Here is an 18,730-nt window from a genome sequence, read left to right as displayed (position 1 = left end):
TAAGCAAGGTATTGCTCCTCATTCTACAGAATTACTCCACACTTTACATATGCTTTTGATTTAAAAATAAAATGATACATTTTTATTCGTTTTAAGATAGTTTAATTAAGTAACATTTTGGTAGAATATACATAAAAAAAAACGTAATTACAACTTGATTTGGCTTTCATTTCGCATTTTGGTTTTGCGGCTTATTTCCTTAAGCGACTTGGGTCGACAACTGCGACTGGGACGACCAAGCGCCGAGCTATTCTCGCTTGGCTCCTCTGTCCTGTTAAGACTACAGCCCACAGTGCTCTGTGTGCGTTTCCCTCTGGGTTTGGCTCTCATAGTTGTTTTCCTTTCGCTATTTACGATTTCATGGTTCCGTTGAGGTGTGCTGCAATCATCTGGTCGATCGACAATTCCGTTGAAGATGCTGAAATTTAACTGGGTACGGCGAGGAGTAAGAGTTGCATCCACATTCAGCGAGTCACCTGGCACCGACAAATGAATCGGAGAATTCTGTCCAGGAGCACATCTCACAAGCTCTATTCTCTGCTGCTCCTGCTCCTGAATGGGGACTCGCGAAGATTTACCTCGTGCTGTTGTGATCTTTGAAGCACATCTTGCTTCTTGATTACTATTATCAGACTCATTTTGTTTAGTACGCGAAATGCTGTCTACATTTCTGATTTTTGGAACGGGTGACTTAAGTGATGTTTGATTAGTAACATCGCGCAGAGGCAATGCTGACATCTCCGTGCAGCGTCCCTCTGTGTCCGTGTCGTTCACTGAAATGGGAGACGACAAGGACTCATCCTCTTCCTCACACTCTTCGATAATGGAGTTCATCAAGGCAGCAGCATTTGAAAGACACCTAGACATCGGCATCTGATCGGGATAAGCGGCAGCAACATCAGCTTCTGCCTCTGATTCTGGGGTATCTGGCGAGCTCATATTGCTCTGCAGATCAGCCAAATGGCGTGGCTCCGGTGTTGTCACGGTTACCTCTTCATTGGTCTGAAGGACAACATAATTATAATATATTTAACTTTAATATATGGTGGCACTTACTGAGTGAATACTCTCCTTGGAACTTTCCTCTTCCTCCTCAGTACAACTTACAACACTAGATGTACTTGAACTGCGACTCTTCCTCCTGCTGGGCGATGGAATCACAGTTCTTCGAAGCAAGGCGCTCGATCGACGCAACTCGGAGCAAACTTCCTCTCTTCTATATATGCTCTGCCTTTTATCTTCTGATGATGTCTGCGAACTTCTACTGCTAATAGGAGGATCAGCACTACTGTCCATATTTATATCGAGAGATTGTAGTAATGTTCTGACTGCACATTTCAATTTGTTTTCATTATATTGTGCGTCGGCTAAGCGTAATTCACGTTCTTCCATTAGCTGTCTTTTAAGGAGTACCTCCGTTTTAAACATTTCCCCAATTAATATTCGCTGTCTCTGCACCTGATCCATTAGCTCAGCGTTAATTAATTTATACTGCTCCATATTTGCTACATAAAGTTATTTTAAAGAAATTCAAGTTTTGCGTCGATGTCTTAAATGCAGTCGATTACTACTGGAAAGTACTTGATTTGCAATCGATAAATTAAATGATAAGAATGTCGATATAAATTTCGATTGTTATTTTATATAAATTAATAGCTTATTGAAAAATTATTATTAAATTATTAGTTGATTATTTGACTTGGTTCGGTTTGGTTGGCGCTGCACTTACAGATAAATGCAGAGTAAATTTTTATAGACGAATCTATCGATTTCACTTATTAAATTTTCGATGGCACATATTGTTGTTAGTATCGATGCCATTTAAGGCATCGACGCCAAACTCAAACAGATTTTACAAAATTAGGCAATTTAGAAAATATGGAGCAATACAAATTAATTAACGCTGAGCTAATGGATCAGGTGCAGAGACAGCGAATATTAATTGGGGAAATGTTTAAAAACGGAGGTACTCCTTAAAAGACAGCTAATGGAAGAACGTGAATTACGCTTAGCCGACGTACAATATAATGAAAACAAATTGAAATGTGCAGTCAGAACATTACTACAATCTCTCGATATAAATATGGACAGTAGTGCTGATCCTCCTATTAGCAGTAGAAGTTCGCAGACATCATCAGAAGATAAAAGGCAGAGCATATATAGAAGAGAGGAAGTTTGCTCCGAGTTGCGTCGATCGAGCGCCTTGCTTCGAAGAACTGTGATTCCATCGCCCAGCAGGAGGAAGAGTCGCAGTTCAAGTACATCTAGTGTTGTAAGTTGTACTGAGGAGGAAGAGGAAAGTTCCAAGGAGAGTATTCACTCAGTAAGTGCCACCATATATTAAAGTTAAATATATTATAATTATGTTGTCCTTCAGACCAATGAAGAGGTAACCGTGACAACACCGGAGCCACGCCATTTGGCTGATCTGCAGAGCAATATGAGCTCGCCAGATACCCCAGAATCAGAGGCAGAAGCTGATGTTGCTGCCGCTTATCCCGATCAGATGCCGATGTCTAGGTGTCTTTCAAATGCTGCTGCCTTGATGAACTCCATTATCGAAGAGTGTGAGGAAGAGGATGAGTCCTTGTCGTCTCCCATTTCAGTGAACGACACGGACACAGAGGGACGCTGCACGGAGATGTCAGCATTGCCTCTGCGCGATGTTACTAATCAAACATCACTTAAGTCATCCGTTCCAAAAATCAGAAATGTAGACAGCATTTCGCGTACTAAACAAAATGAGTCTGATAATAGTAATCAAGAAGCAAGATGTGCTTCAAAGATCACAACAGCACGAGGTAAATCTTCGCGAGTCCCCATTCAGGAGCAGGAGCAGCAGAGAATAGAGCTTGTGAGATGTGCTCCTAGACAGAATTCTCCGATTCATTTGTCGGTGCCAGGTGACTCGCTGAATGTGGATGCAACTCTTACTCCTCGCCGTACCCAGTTAAATTTCAGCATCTTCAACGGAATTGTCGATCGACCAGATGATTGCAGCACACCTCAACGGAACCATGAAATGGTAAATAGCGAAAGGAAAACAACTATGAGAGCCAAACCCAGAGGGAAACGCACACAGAGCACTGTGGGCTGTAGTCTTAACAGGACAGAGGAGTCGAGCTGGAATAGCTCGGCGCTTGGTCGTCCCAGTCGCAGTTGTCGACCCAAGTCGCTTAAGGAAATAAGCCGCAAAATTAAAATGCGTAATGAATCGCAATAATTTGTGTTCTTATAAATTCTATTCAAATGTAAAAGTTTGTGTTAAGGCTTAAATAAATATATTGAATGATTCAAACACAAAGATAGAAAGTAAGTTTAAATATTTTATATTTGTATGTAAAGAGCAATAGCATTATAACCCCAGACAAATTGATTAAATTGATATTTATGAAACATATACAAAAGAGGCGTGGTGTAGAAGAAACTACAGACACAGGCTGAGTCAAAGCGGACAGCAGGCTAACAAATAATTGCACTTTGAATACAATATGTTGACATATATATACTCTATATATATTTCGCCGATCTATGCTCAGACAACCTCAAACTTGCCCTGACAGCAACGAACTTGGCCAGGCGGCAGCGCCGGATTTATTAACGATGTGGGCGACTGTTCCGCATTCACTTTAATTTCTGTTATAATGTCCTGGATCTTGTTGATTATCTCTTGCGAGTTCTCATTCTCCACGGGTAACTGTTGCTCCTGCTCCTTCTGCTGTTCCGTTTCGTCTGGCTTCATGTGGTCGGCTGGCAAGCCCAGACTGCCCACCAACTGATTGAGTGCATCGATCTTTTCGCGCAGCTGTTCCCGTTCCGCTTGCAGCAGACGCATCTGTGTGGCCTTCTCGTATTCACGCTGCTTCAGCATGCGTCGCTGTGTCTGATAGAGGGCAATGTATTCGCCAATGGTCTCTGTTTCGCTTTGCAGCTGCAACACCAGATGCTCCAGGCTCTGCTTCTCCTCGGTCAGATCCGCCACGCGACTGATAAGTGTCGTAAAGCGTGATTGCAATTTCTCAACAGCCTCAGCTGTGGGCAGCAACGGTGTCTCACAGTTGGACGACAATTGTTCGGAATGCTGCTCATGATCATGATCATGATCATGATGATGATGATGATGATGGTGATCCTCATGGTGATTGTGCTCGTGCTCGTGGTCGTGATGATGATCGTGATGATCATGCTCCTCGTGCGCCTCCACAGCACCGTCTGCTGCCTCAGATTCTTTCGCATTCTGTTGGTTGTGATAAACCTTGGCCTGCAAGCAAGAGGAATGAATTCAGTTAAGATTGCTTTGTCTGCCCGCTTACCCACCCCACCACATACTTCGTAGTGCTGCAGTCTATCCAGTTGCTGCTGTTGCATCAGCTGCATGCGCTGCAATTCGACATTCTCGTGCGAGAGTCGTATCATTTCCTCATCCTTGAACTTGAAGCGTTCCTCGTTCGCGTGCAACTTCTGCTCCATTTGGGCATAGTTGGAACGCATCTCGCGATTGGCAAACTCCTCGGCATCTAGTTTATTGACCAACTCCAGTTTGTCATTGGTCAGCTGAACGAAACGCTGCTCCAATTCGTCCAGTTGCTGTTTCATGTCCACGTTCTGGCTAACGGCACGCGATGCGGCCACCTTATCCGATTCCATCGTGGCCAGCAATTTAATCTGATCCGGTTGATTGGTTTGCAAACGCTGCAACTCCAGCTGCAACTCACTCAGTTTCTCCTCCTTCAACTGCAACTGGTCGTCTTGGGATTTGATTTTTAGCTGGAACTCGTGTCGCTCAAATTCCATATCGCTTATACGCTCCTGGAGCGCTACCAGCTCGGCACTTGGCGCTGTTGACTACAAGAGAGCTGTAGATATAGTAATCTGTGGAATCCAAAGTGAATCACTTACCACCTCCGGCTGTTCTGGCTTTGGCTGGGATGCCTCCTTGGCCGCGTCCTTGTATTGCGCCTGCAATGCCAAATTCTTTTGGATGTCGCGCTCCAGGCCACTAACATGCTCGATTAGCTGTCGCTCGCGCTCCTTTAGCTGGGCACACTCATCGCTCAATTCGGAATTGCGCTCCTTGAGATTGGCCACATAGCTCTGATACTGTACGGCCGCCTGCTCCTTGTCCTGCGTCAATTGGCTGACCATCTGCTGTAGATCCCGTATCTGTTGCTCATACATATACTGGGTCTGGGTGAGCGTCTCCACCCGATTATCCGTATTTACATGGGACTCGTCGGATAGCTGGCGTATCTTTAATTGTGCCATTTCCAGTTCATTGCTTTTGTCCGCCAGCTGCTGCTGCAGTTCATCCTGCCGTGCATTTAGCTGACCCAGCTGCGCCTGCAGCTCACCAAGATGCGTTTGCTGATCCTCGATTTGGGCATTTGCCAGCGCTAAATTGTGCTGCAGTTCAGCATTCTGATTGCGCTGCTGTTCCACGCTGCGTTGTTGCTCCTGGCAATGCTGCTGCACTTGCTCCAGCCGTTGCAGCGTCTGTCCCTGCTCGGTGCGCAGCTCCTCCAGCTCCAGCTGACGCTCGCGGCACAGATGCCGCGACTTGGTCAACTCTGTATTCAGTTGTCCCTTCTCCGCAATTAGCACCTGAATCGCCTGTAAATTTGATGTATCACCTTGTCCGTTGTGGGGCCAAACCGATGGTGTCGGTTCGGGCTGTGCAAAATAAGCAGCGATTCCAGTTGGATTTGGTTCGAGCGGTGCTGCAGCTGCAGTTGCTGTCACGATTTGTTGCTCCGGCATCTGCTGTTGTGCCTGGATTCCGATTCCGGCGCCGTTGCTCAGGCTTAACTCACAGTCGGAACGCTCTGATAAATTGCTGGCGATGCTCACCGTTGATGAGTGTTCATCCATATTGTTGTTGTTGGTGCGCTGCTGATACTCTTTTAGCTGCAACACACAATTATCAAAATCAATACAAGCCAGTCTTCGTTGTGGGTGTCCACGTCACGATGTTTTCATTTCAGATCTTTTACCTTTTTACGCGCCGCAGCCAATTTCTGTGCTTTGGCATCCTGTGTATCGTCCTGCATGGCCAAATCTGCAGCAACTGCGTATTGAATTTTATTTCGGTTAATTGTCGAATAGAAGCAATGTCAAATTTAAATGAAAATTGAAATTAATGCAAGACAGCAGACACTGTTATCGTATTGACATATTAGGGATGGATGAATAAGCATCGATATATGAAACATATGATTTCGATTAAATTGATTCGGTGCTTGTGGAACTAGTTTTTCTAGTGAACTAAGACACTTGTTTTCAAAGTGGATTTTTTAGTCGACTAATCTATACCCTTTCCCTTTCTAAATTATCAAAATTAAGCACCCAAATTTAAATGTACAACAGCAAAGATGTGCAATTTCTAAATAATAAGATAAGCAAACGACTTGCGAGGGCTGCTTCAGATCGATACTTAATTCAATTACGATAACTGCTATTTGCATACTTACTGCTTTTTACTCGATATCGATGACAAAGGCGCGCATATTTTATCAGTTCAGTTTGGGCTTACAACGAATGCTGGCTGAGCGATCGCAAACACAAATTTGAAATGATGACTTTGAAAAAATGGCTTATCAGCAGCAGCTTGCTGCTATATCTGACACTTACACAGTATCTGGTCGCCGCCAAGGGCCGATATAATATCACTTTTGCGCAGTTGGATACATGCGAGAGCATTGAGATCGATACAGGCAGTGGCTATGCCTACAGGGATTTCTTCATGGTGCACACCTTGGACAACAATAACATCAAGGCAAATGAGCGCCTGCATTTGAAATTCTACGTTCTGGCAAGCATGGATGCGCATATTTTGCTATCGGTAACCAGTCGACCACGTAACACTGATCGCGTCTATGAAATCGGTAAGGAAATAGGACTATGGCTGTAGTCTCACAGTAATCTCGCTTGAAATTCATATCCCGTTCTCTGCGTCTCTCTCTTATATTTAGTGATAGGGGCCGGCGGAAATACGTTCTCGACCATTCGCACTAGTATGGGTTTGACACGCGTCTCCACAAACCAAGATCATAATTTGTTATCGGTCTACGAGCCGACACCCATTGAAGTAGTCCAATTTAAGGGTAAATATGACAAATGAAAATTAATATAATATTTAAATGGCGCACCGAGGATTATATAACTTTCACAATTATTTGATTCGTTGTCATAGATACTGACTCGCCAAGTGATCGTATTATAGAATTTAAGTATCTTATAGTTGAAGGAAATTTATAATACTCTCTCTCTCTCTCTCTCTCTCTCTCTCTCACTCTCTCTCTCTCTCTCTAATAATTTGTTTCCCAGATGGTCAATTATTTGTTTACATACCCGGCTTTAAGAAAGAACCACTACTACATTTCGAGGACGCATCAGCTCTAACTATTAACTACGTCAGCTTCAGCACGTTTGGAACGAATACTGCACGCTGGTTCTACGACTGTCCCTTTGATGGTTTCTGTAAGTACTTTAATTAGTATCTACACATACTTTTACAGACTTAAGTAATTGATTTCGTACATTTGCACAGCTAATGAGATGGAGCAACAGCAGCGGGAGCAATCCGTGGAAGAGCGTTTGGTTAACTCGCTCATTTATCAGGCACAGAATAGCAGTCTGCCCCAGAATCTCAGTGAGATTAAATTCCATTTTCAAATGCAATCGGTGGCCTACGAGCAATCCGCTGCCATACTGCGTACTCGAATGCAGCTGATGTTGCACTGGGTGGATTCACGGCTGCGCTGGCAGCCGGAGGACTATGGCCAAAGGACGTCCTTGGTTCATCCTCATTTGCGGATATGGACACCAGAGCTCATCATCCTCAAGTGGGTAGCAATTGACACCAGTTATCGAAATTCGTACGTCAATTTTGTATATTTCTAGTGCCGCAATGGAGTCGATGGGTGTAGTGTTGAAAGCTTTTGAGCTGCGTGTTTATAGCAATGGCAATGTGACATTAATGGTCAGCAATTGGGAGGTGACTACCTGGTGTGTGGACACCGCACGGAATTGGCCCAACGAACGCATCAATTGCGACATTCAGCTGGGCGTTGGGCAGAATCAGGCGGACATCGCTCTGACCTATGACAACGAACGTAAACCGTTGGCGCCCAATGAACACGTTAACACACCATCTGGCTGGACATTTGTCGAGATCGCTGTGACGCATGTGCAGAATGCAACCACGATGAGATACACACCAGATGGATTCCAACAGACGGTCGCCGGTGATGTATCCATTGCATTTACGCTGAAGCGAAACACGGCTTTCTACAGTCTGGTCTTCATAATGCCGCTAGTTGGTATGTTTTAGCTGATTTTCAATTCCATTAAGTCAATGTCTAATTGAATGTTTCTCTGGTTTGAGCAGTGTGCAAAATCCTTTTGGGACTTTCGTTTCTTTTACGCGGCTATCGGCGAAGTGCCCTTATACTCATTGTTGTGCTGCTAACTGCCTGGAATCTTATGTATCTCACGCGGCACGCCTCGCCGCACTATGTGCCCTCGTTGAGTAAGTATCTGGATATATTCCTCTATCCGAAAGTCTTTTGAGATACACAGATTACCCGTTCTAGTTTTTTAATATTCCAATTTTCATCTTTCGATTTTAGTGTCTGGCTTTCAGCATGTCATGCGGATTTCCATCTATTGTTACTTGCTGCATATTGCCATAATTTGGCTCGAACGCTATCCACCACGTGCTAAGGCGCCTGCCTATCTTTTGGCCATAATCAACTCGAAACCATTGCGTTTTTGCCTTGGACTTCGCATCTCTGACGTAAGTTTGAAATTCATTTATTGCATTTCTCTTCAAATAATGCATCTTCAAATTTGTCACACAGGCGACGGAATACTGCGATGTTCAGGAGAAACCCTGGCGCCAATTGGCCAAAATGTTGAACAACATTAGCTTCATCATTCTCAGCATTATCTTTGTCTTAACCAATTCAGTTGATATGGTTACTGCGTTGAATTAAATAAAGAAAAGCACAAAAAAAGTGCTATAATAAATAATTAAAATCATAAAAATTATGTTTTTAAAATGTAGAAGAACAAATGATTATTTATTGTTTACTCCACATATTAAAAGACAACTAAATAAAAATCTGTGTTTTATTCCGGATAAAAAATGGATATTTGGGCAAGCATTTACAAAAAATTGTAATTGCACATTTGAAATAATTGAAAGAATTTAGAAATTTACAAAAAAATTTTTTCTTTATTTGCAGTGATTGAGTCTTAAATAAATACAGAATATGTGAATTACGGAAATAATAGGTTTAGAAAATGTGCTGCCATCAACTCCCCTCTCCTCTCTCCCCTCTCCTCTCTCTCTCTCTCTCTCTCTCTCTCTCTCTCTCTCTCTCTCTCTCTCTCTCTCTCTCTCTCTCTCTCTCTCTCTCTCTCTCTCTCTCTCTCTCTCACTCTCTCTGTCTCTCTCTATCTCTCTCTGTCATTACTTGGGTATGCATATGACCCACTGCGGCCATACCACTTGCTGATTATGCTCGGTGCTGGAGTGCTTAGTGATAGCCATAGCTGCTGTGATCATCGTATCCACCATATGAGTAAGACGGAGCAGCGGCATAGGATTTCAACAGTGTTGGCTGGTAGCTAATTGCTGGTGCGGCATAAGACTTGACGACAGTTGGGGCAGCATAGCTGATGGCGGGTGCAGCATACGATTTGACTATGGCCGGAGCGGCATAGGACTTGATGACGGGCGTGGCATGGGAAACAACCTGGCAGGGTAAGGCAACAAAAATATCAATTATGTATATACATATATATTATATATTAAAATGAAAGAATTGGCATAGTTGAGTATATAAAATAATAAATAAAATAAATAAATGATGAGTTGATGTTTTAAATTTTCAATTTGTTATCTACTCAATTTAAAATGCATAATATGAAAAATTAAAATTTTAGAATTAGTCAAATCAGCAAGAATTAATTAACAGAGATTTTTCTTTGTCATTACTATCATTATTTGAACTCTAAAAGTTGAAATGTATTTTTTAGGCAAACTTATCTTTTTTTTTTTAAAGGTAATGCTAACAATCTCGGTAAACAAAATTAATGAAGGAAAATATATTTTTAGTCAATCTCTCTTTATCTCTGAACAATTCTGTTCTCTTAACAAAATAGCAATTTCGCTCAGATATTTTTCTTCTTTTTTTTTTTGTGTTGAAACTTACCGAGCTGAAGTGCGAGTAACTGGTGGCTGGAGCTTGGACGGCCTTAACGGCCACTGGTGCTGCATATGACTTGACCAATGTGGGAGCCGCATAACTGATTGCCGGCGCATAGGATTTGATGACCGGAGCAGGCGCCGCATAGCTAATGGACGGTGCATATGACTTGACGACGGTGGGTGCTGAATAGCTGATTGCTGGAGCATAGGATTTGATGACTGGAGCAGGTGCCGCATAGCTGATCGCAGGTGCCGCATGGGCGTAACTAATCGATGGGGCCTCATAGCTTATAGCTGGCGCTGCATGGCCATAACTAATAGCCGGAGCCGAGTGACCCAGGTCGTAATCAAGCAATCCGGGTGCGGCGCTTGCAGCGGCCAACAAAGTGGTTAGAATCTGTCAGCAGATCGGAGTATTATTTTTTTTGTAGCTAGGATATGGAATCCTGCTGCTCCAGCACTCACCAAGAGTTTCATGTTTAGTTCCTTTTTTTTTGTTTGAGATGATGCTGGTGTTGATAGAGAATTGCAACTGTAAATTGAATGCGTGCATTGAGTTACTTTTATACTGTTGCAGACGAGGCACGCAGTGGGACAGACGGACTGCTGGACGGCTGGACAGATGACTAGCTATAGCTAGATAGCCAGGCCAGGCCAGGCCAGGCCAGGCCGAGTCGAATTCGATTTCGATCTCGTCGTTCAGACCGTCAACAAAAGCGGGCCACAAAACAGCACCAATTTGTGAAGTATCTTTGAAGTAGACAACAACAACAACAACAACTATGCTGTCTGAATGCGATCTGTGATTCTTGTTGTTGCTGCTGCTGCTGCTGATGACGCAACAACTTAACTTGGCTTGAATCTGCTTCAAATTGGCCACCAAGGCAGACCACTTGTCGTCAAAGGCGGCGGGCAGCCAGTCTGCCAGTCTGCCAGCCATTTAGCAAGCCTGGGCTGGGATTTTCTTGGATTTTTTTTAAAGTTATTTTTGGTTTTTGGAGCTGACAATCGCTCGGGATTTACAATTCGAAAGTCGAGTCCGATCAGAATCCCACAAAGATTGCAGTCGAGCTTCTCCAACTTCAAAAGAGCATACATTTATTATCTTTAAGGCATCGAGCTCTATTCACTTTTTGGGCATTGATTTTAGTTTTTGCCCAAACTTAACTCCATTTGAGTTATGAATTCATTTAGACTGCTCAAATGAATTGTGTAAAAACCAAATTTTTATTTAATTTAGCTAAACTAATTAAGACGTACATTATTTTATTTTTGGTATACAGAATTTGATTAAAAAAAAAAACATTAAATTAAATCCAAAATTAACCAATTAGTTGAACATCTTTTTGGTTACCCAAAAAAATAGACAAAAAACTGGTAGAATTTTATCTGATCTTCGATCTAAATATCGATCAACCGTATTTGCCTAGCTTGTAGCCTTCTAGCTATATAAGTGCTTTTGTCTGGAATCCCGGCGAGAATGTTCTCTAATTGTTGTAAGTTGTTCTCGTAGTTGTCCAGGCGATGCTAAAAAACGTCGACAATTTGACACGGTCAAAAGTTGCATAATTATCATTTGTTGCCCAATAATGATCACGAAAAAAAATTGCAAAAAATATTTCAAACAGTCTTTATAGTTTTCTGGTGCCGCTGCAGCTTTTGCTGTCGTTGCCAAAATGCCGCAGCGTGCCACATTTGACCATATTTGTGTGTTTGGTGCTTAACAAAATTGTGATATTTTTGTTGCTGTTTTAGTTGTTGTTATTATTATTGCATTTTACAAAAGTTGCCCAGAGCCACGCCGTACACTTTTGGCCACAGAAAATATTTGGAGTACATAAGCATTGACAGTTCGTGAGATTTTTATGCATAGCGCTTAACCCTTGTGCAGTTGCCAGGAAAAGTTGTGTGGAAAAGTTTCTGAGACGATTAACACTTTTTAAAAGTAAAAATTAAGCTGATTGTAAAAGTCAATGGACCCTAACTGGAATAGTCTAAGTTTAAACCAATTATTCTTAAAAAACACTTTCTTGGTTAATCCATTAATAGATTAAAACCAGCCTGTAACAGTTCAAGTCAGGCTAAAAAATTGGCATTCGAGTTAAGAATTTGTATTTAATTATAGATAAATGCTTAGTGAGTGTAACCACTTTAAACATTGTTTATTTATGAGATAAAACAATATCGCGCATGTAATGTGTAATTAAAAAAATCAAAATTAAAACGATTGTGGGACAAATGAACCCCTCGAGGTAACCCATGTGTTAGGCTCAGAAGGCGAGCGATCTGAAATGATGCAGATATTTTTTGCACTGCGGCAACACTCGAGCTGATGTTGAAGCCTCCTCTCAAGTGGCACGCAGACAACACAAGCACAAATACAGCCAGTTGCCAACTGGATGGACAGCGGGACTGAGAGACACCTGTGCATAGTTCATGCATAAATCATGCCAAAAGTATCTGATTTATGTGAAATCTATTAGCAAATATTAAGTCAATATAACAATTGTCAGCTGTGACCAAAGTGCCATAGTGTCTTTGGTTAAGTTTATAAATAAAAGATTTTATGCCTGCCCCACTTTTGAACAGCGTGAAAATTGCTTTCAAAAGTGTGCAACAATATTTTCCGGTTCGCTTTTCAACGCCAACCAATTTATGCCAACTGGTTTAGTTAAAAGTGATCAAAAGTGGTCAAGAGAAGGGTTGTAAAATCAGATGCCAAATAGCCCATTTGCCAGTGCAACAGTCCACATGTGGCACTATCTATCTATGTGTCATAAGGTGCCTCCCATCATGCTGTTGCCCAAATAGAAACAACGACAGCGACACATTTGGCAATCTCGGGCGGTGCATGCACCAAATTAGTGCAAAATGCTTGTGAAGTGACGTGCACGTTGACGGAGTCTAATCAAAAAATCCAGAGCAAAATTAAAGGCGCAGTTTTGCTTATATGTGTATACCCTGTAACCACCAAAAAATATGTCTGTATATTAGTTGGAATTTCAAATATAAGTTAGTGACTAGCTGGGAACAAAAAATATCAATAAATATAAATATATACAAAAATGATGTCATATAACGTATGCCTATTTAGTTTATTTAATTTTATCGATAACTTAAACCTTTATTTTAATATCTACATCTATCTTAGATTACCAATAGCAGTTAGAGATATAATCTTAAAGATATATAGTTTGATTTGGTAAGCATATAGCTTGGCATAACACTGAGTAATTGATGAAAGCTGTTAAATAAACTTAAGGTTCATATTGATTATTCATATATATCACATATATCTGCAAAATTCGATTACCAATGCCAACTAAAACCACAATTTGAAAGTAAATATAATTAAAATTCTGTACATTTTTTGTCTAAGAAAATTGCCTGCTGTGCAATTCAAAGAAACGATTTACGCTCATAGGGTATTTTCTAGTCTAACCCTTTTTCTCTGCACTACTTTTACTTGTTAGTTTTGTCGACTGCCATTGCCCAATATGAAGAATTTTTTTGACGCGAATACCAAACAATTTTGGCCTGAGAATTCATCGAATGCGCATGTATCATACGGCGTATGCGTATTTTTTGGTTCTCTCGGCTCTATTTTATTCTCAATTAATTAACACATGCTGCCGCAGCAGATTTGCTGCCTATTTGCTTTGCAAATCGCTAGAAGTGCATGATGTATCTACTGCTAGAGTTGATTAAACCCGAATAGCATTCATAAATTGCGAGTACTTAATTGTTTTCCGAGGCTGTGTTGAGGTGTGGTCGACACTGCGGATATCCTACGAAGTCACAAGACAACAATCAGTCAATAATTTTTCTAGATACAATTTTAAACAATTTTTTGTGCGTTGGTTAACATTTTTTTATGACTCAACCAACTAAAGAAAAAACCTGATAAGCAGAAAGCATTTTTCCAAAATAAACCATGATGTTTAAGCAATTGTCAGAGTCAATTTTTCTATATATTTAATTAACTTATTGTTAAGTTGACAAAATCAGCTTGAGCTGTTTATTTTTTGAGATACAGCTTTGAGCATAATTCCAGTGATTTTCACAAAAAATCAAAATCTATTAGCAGAGGGTATGGACAGATGTCAAAACCTGTGTCGCATTTATGACGTTTAACTGGCTGCAGACATTAATGAATGAATCAATGAAATGGAGTCGCTGCTGCCAAACTGTTAAATTGCCAACAGCAACAGCAGCTGGCCAAGAAATGAAAACCTCGACAAAGTCAAAGTGTTGCCACAGACTGTGACAAAACTGAAGTGTTGATTGCATTTGCCAATCGAGGACGGGTCCCAGTGACAGTTTTCATCTGGCGCTGATGGACTTGTCTTCTTATCTATCGCCTAAGCCTGACTTTGACGAGTTTGCTTTTTTGGTTAGCAAAAGCGTAGCTAAATATTTGAAAATTGTGTTATTATTTAATCATTAATTAATCAAATACTAACTTAAGAAACGAAACATTCGCTATGCTTTTTAGCGTAACTCAGACTTGGCAATATTTAACACCTTGTCAGCTACTTGTTTTAATAGTCAAGCAGCAATATTTATTTATTTATTTTAACAATCAAACAATTATTTATTGCATAGCAAACTGCGCTCCATATTAACTTATTCTGAAATTGTATAGCATACTTTTAGGCACATGTAAAGAAAGTAGTATTACAAAGTATCCCTAAGTTGAATTCCCCGCTGCTCCAAAAAGTATGCTACAAATATTTTTGTGCCACCAATAAAAAGTCTAAGACATATTTATGAACATATTTATGTGTATTTATTTCAGATTTAAATATAATAATATATGTATATACGGCCAAAGTTTCATAACTATTGAATCTAATCTAATTTTATTTACTAATAATAACTATAATGCATCTATATATAAATAAAACTACCATCAATAATACAAATAAGTTCACTAGCCACTAGGTATTCCGCTGTGTAGTGTAATCTATAACAAGGTTCTGCCTGCAATGCAAAATCGACTTAAAACTAACTTGAGTACTTTTTTTTTGCAAGGATTCGAATTAATCAATTGCTCCAATTTAAAGGTTATTTCAATTTTTTGACACCACAAGCATTCGTAGCCTTATCTACCTCTACAAATTGTGCTGATTCTCGTTCTACTGTAATTTGTATATATTTAAATTTAGATCAAAGCGCTCAACAAACACAAAGCACACACAAATCACTACACACACACACACCTATGCAGTTAAGTGTTAGCTGGTGTGAATATTTAAAATGAGTGGGTGGACCTAAATGAGAACCCAGTTGAGTTGAGTTCGTCCAGAGTCAGAGTGTGAATGGATGCACACTGACCTTAAAATACATATTTAGACAAGACACTCTCTCGATAATAGCGCAAGGATGGGGAAAGTGGCAGAAAGCAGTAGCACAGTTGGACTATTGATTTTCTATGTTTTAAAATAAAGCTGACAGCGAAGACCTGGGCAAAACTTGTGCAGAAAACTTGTGTACCATTTTCGACTATATTAGCAAATTCAAATAGTAAATTAATGGAAACTAAAAAGAATTCAAATAAGTAAATATTTGAAATAAATTAACTGACTTAGTTTGGTTTACACATTTGAGAAACTAAACCTATTCATCAAACAATGAACTAGAATTTCCAACTCACACAGACACAGCGAGGCTTAGGTGGTGTGTGTGTGTGTGTGCAGTTTGAAATTGAAGTTGCCTAATAACTTTAAAACCCCAAGCAGCTTTAATGGTCATAATTCGTTGTGTGGCGTTGCCCACTTCGATGGCGTTGATGGCGATGACGTTGACGATGGCTGCCATAAACAGCAGCAGCACAACAGAGACAGCAACAGCAACAGCAACAGAAACAGCGAACCTTAAAGCCTAAAGCCAAAAGGAGTGTCGTGTGCGCTGCTTGCTGTTGTTGTTATTGTTGTTGTTTTTGTTGTTGTTTCTGTTATAAGTAGTCGTTGTTGTTGTTGTTGTTGTTGTTATTGCAGGTACTATTGACATTATTGATGGAAATTCTTTTGTGTGTTACGAAAATAACAATAATAAGTAAGGAAAGGAAAGAAGTTGAGGTCGCCGTGGAGAATGTTGCAATACCCTAAGAATTTTATTAAATGGGGTTTTACTAATTTATGTATGTCAATAAACAAGTTCAAAATTATAGTCTATTTATATATTTTTTTAATTTTCATTGTGTATATAAAATAATAATGAATTTTAAGGGGAAAGCGAAAGATTATTACAAATTTATTCTGAGTAATTTTATTATTATTATTGTTTTGATTATTATTTTAATTATTTTTTTCAGCGTTGCATTTATATATTTTTTTTAATTTTTATAATGTATATAAAAACACAATGAATTTTAGGGGAAAGCGAAAGATTATTACAAATTTATTCTGAGTCATATTATTATTATTGTTTTGATTATTATTATGATTACTTTTTTTGTATTTGAAAGAGATACTTTTAAAATGTTCTGGTCTCTTTTCTTGAAGCACTGGTTCATTGTTTAGGGTTAGGCTTAAAGTTAAATCTTATTGTGTAGAACCGAAATCAATAGGCAATATTTAGCTCAGCTCATCGCAAGCTGCATTCAAATACGAATAATGGCCAAGGGGCAAGTGTGTTGTGGTGAATAGAATAAACGACTTGGCGACTTGGCGACTTCATGTTTACTCTTTCTTAGGCAGCAAATGAAAGCCCAACGTGTCGCGTATGTGGACAGGTGCATATCAATGTGTGTTGCACTGTGTGTATGTGTACATATGTGTGCGTGTGTGTGAGTGTGTATCTGTTTGCCTCCGTTTTTCGTTTACCGTCCGCGTCTGTTTCGAATGCAAGCCAGACTGAAAGACTCACACCCAGAACCAAGAAGAACGAGACTTCAAGTGCGTGCCCCAGCCAAACAGTTATGCAAATCATGAAACGGAGGCCGTTTTCTCAAATTCCCCACACTCCTCCTTCACTTCCACACGTAAAGCTTTTCGGGCCCAGTGTGTGTGTGTGTGTGTGTGTGTATTTGTGTGTATTTAGCGCCTAATACCCAAGTTTATGTCGCTTAATTATAGCCTTTAAGCAGCCGCTGTTTAACATGCTAATCGCTGGAGTGCTTATGCTTCCCCAACATATACGAAAGACTCCGCCTCGCACTCGGCCCAACTTCATCTCCTGTCTGCAGTATCAAATGACCAGCAGCTTTAATTTTTAAGACGACAGCCAGCCAGCACTCGAGAAGGCTCTCTCTCTCTCTCTCTCTCTCTCTATTTCTCTCTCTATCTTGCTTTTTCTCTAATCAAGAGCTGTGCGGCTGTGTGGAAATTCTAGTAGCTTGGGAGCGGAAATCCGCCAAATCGGTTGCGAAAGTATTTATTGATGAACCTATAAGGCGATAATATCTATTCCTACACTTAAAAAAAGAGGAAGCAAAAAAGAAGACCTTGAATTTGGAAAACACTTGAAATGTATATCTCTGGTAAAAATGTAAAATTCTTATTCCTATTTAAGTAATAAAAATAAATAAAATATTATATTTAATTTAGAAATTATTCCCTTTGCAAAAACATTCTCTTTCTGATAAATATGACAAGCTTCCTTTGGCGGTTTACGTAAATGTAAAGTACCAACTTTTTTTGCAGTGCTTAAAGTATATATCTCGATATATGGTTTATAAATTGACTGGATATGCAAATGACAGTCCGCACTATAGTAGTTTCAATTATGGTCTGAACTCGAAATGTAAGTTATGCTAACTAAGCATGGGCGTAAACTCGGATCGAACCATTGTCAGATCACACTTGTTTTATGGTTCATTTGGCTAGGCGATTGTTGTCGGCCAAATTAGCGGACGCAGATCTGCTTTTAATGCTCGAAAAATAGCTCAGAGCATTGCCGCTTAATTTGCCATAAATGTTCAGCTTTAATTTACTGCTTCTTTTTTAAGCAAACAGGAAATCTGCTTAGAAACAAAACTATTTGGCAGGCAAATTTACGTCGATATAAATTCACTGCTTAAGTGTCAAATTAGACCATTTCAATTCAAAGATAATATGATATAGCAATAAAAAATGGATAATGTTAATAAATTCTTCGTCGAAACTCTTGTTATAAAAAGTGCAGTAAATAAAATAAAACACATACATGTCTTGTTACCACTCTTCTTAAATATATATCTTATAATAATACTTATTATTATTTAAGTTTAAATATCGACACATTAGCATTGTAATAACATTTAGTGTAACAGCGTCACAGCTGTCAGCTTTGTGTCTGACAGCACACACTTGTTGAGCGGCAGCCTGTTGCTCTCTGTGAGCATATAACATTTGATGTTACGTTAACAGTGCTCTGTTAATTTATCAAACAAACAAATGGCCTATCAGCAGTTGGCTAAAAGATATTAATTGTTGTAATTTAAAATATTCTTTCTGCACTTGTTTTTTGTTGAATTTTCTTAAGAGATTTTTTGTAGTCGCAATATTTCCAGTATAAATATTTAGCTCAAAAATT

At 39.9% G+C, this 18,730-nt stretch overlaps 5 protein-coding genes across 7 annotated transcripts; 2 read left to right on the top strand and 3 right to left on the bottom strand.

Annotated features, from left to right (window-relative positions):
- Positions 1 to 101: 101 nt before the first annotated feature.
- On the bottom strand, positions 102 to 1,528 carry LOC6559597 (shugoshin). The gene is made up of 2 exons (XM_001986355.3): positions 1,057 to 1,528; positions 102 to 1,002 (listed from the first exon to the last, which is right to left on the bottom strand). The coding sequence occupies exons 1-2, from the start codon at positions 1,498 to 1,500 to the stop codon at positions 148 to 150; spliced, it is 1,299 nt and encodes a 432-aa protein (XP_001986391.3). The 5' UTR covers positions 1,501 to 1,528; the 3' UTR covers positions 102 to 147.
- A 292-nt stretch (positions 1,529 to 1,820) lies between these two features.
- Positions 1,821 to 3,316, top strand: LOC6559596 (shugoshin). Its single transcript, XM_001986354.3, has 2 exons — positions 1,821 to 2,323; positions 2,378 to 3,316. The coding sequence occupies exons 1-2, from the start codon at positions 1,988 to 1,990 to the stop codon at positions 3,221 to 3,223; spliced, it is 1,182 nt and encodes a 393-aa protein (XP_001986390.3). The 5' UTR covers positions 1,821 to 1,987; the 3' UTR covers positions 3,224 to 3,316.
- On the bottom strand, positions 3,314 to 6,125 carry LOC6559176 (golgin subfamily A member 2). Of its 3 annotated transcripts, none has more exons than XM_032734376.2 (4): positions 5,991 to 6,125; positions 4,900 to 5,904; positions 4,318 to 4,845; positions 3,314 to 4,261 (listed from the first exon to the last, which is right to left on the bottom strand). In XM_032734376.2, exons 1-4 carry the CDS (start codon positions 6,045 to 6,047, stop codon positions 3,536 to 3,538), a joined length of 2,316 nt encoding a protein of 771 aa, XP_032590267.1. In that variant the 5' UTR covers positions 6,048 to 6,125; the 3' UTR covers positions 3,314 to 3,535. The 3 variants fall into 3 exon arrangements, with proteins under 3 accessions (XP_032590267.1, XP_032590268.1, XP_001986389.1); XM_032734377.2 differs by having other exon boundaries at positions 4,903 to 5,904; XM_001986353.3 differs by having other exon boundaries at positions 4,330 to 4,845; positions 5,991 to 6,124.
- A 391-nt stretch (positions 6,126 to 6,516) lies between these two features.
- LOC6559337 (neuronal acetylcholine receptor subunit beta-3) lies at positions 6,517 to 9,121 on the top strand. The gene is made up of 8 exons (XM_001986352.3): positions 6,517 to 6,881; positions 6,969 to 7,100; positions 7,324 to 7,476; positions 7,547 to 7,841; positions 7,900 to 8,318; positions 8,387 to 8,527; positions 8,628 to 8,794; positions 8,859 to 9,121. The coding sequence occupies exons 1-8, from the start codon at positions 6,569 to 6,571 to the stop codon at positions 8,991 to 8,993; spliced, it is 1,755 nt and encodes a 584-aa protein (XP_001986388.1). The 5' UTR covers positions 6,517 to 6,568; the 3' UTR covers positions 8,994 to 9,121.
- A 349-nt stretch (positions 9,122 to 9,470) lies between these two features.
- Positions 9,471 to 10,690, bottom strand: LOC6560123 (cuticle protein 16.5). The gene is made up of 3 exons (XM_043215512.1): positions 10,679 to 10,690; positions 10,218 to 10,610; positions 9,471 to 9,758 (listed from the first exon to the last, which is right to left on the bottom strand). The coding sequence occupies exons 1-3, from the start codon at positions 10,688 to 10,690 to the stop codon at positions 9,540 to 9,542; spliced, it is 624 nt and encodes a 207-aa protein (XP_043071447.1). The 3' UTR covers positions 9,471 to 9,539.
- Positions 10,691 to 18,730: the final 8,040 nt, after the last annotated feature.

The sequence above is a fragment of the Drosophila grimshawi genome, unplaced genomic scaffold (assembly GCF_018153295.1).
Source record: "Drosophila grimshawi isolate 15287-2541.00 unplaced genomic scaffold, ASM1815329v1 contig_1367, whole genome shotgun sequence".
In the NCBI taxonomy this organism is placed as follows: domain Eukaryota; kingdom Metazoa; phylum Arthropoda; class Insecta; order Diptera; family Drosophilidae; genus Drosophila; species Drosophila grimshawi.
The sequence above is the reverse complement of the archived record's forward strand: the minus strand, read 5'-3'. Positions and strand labels throughout refer to the sequence as shown.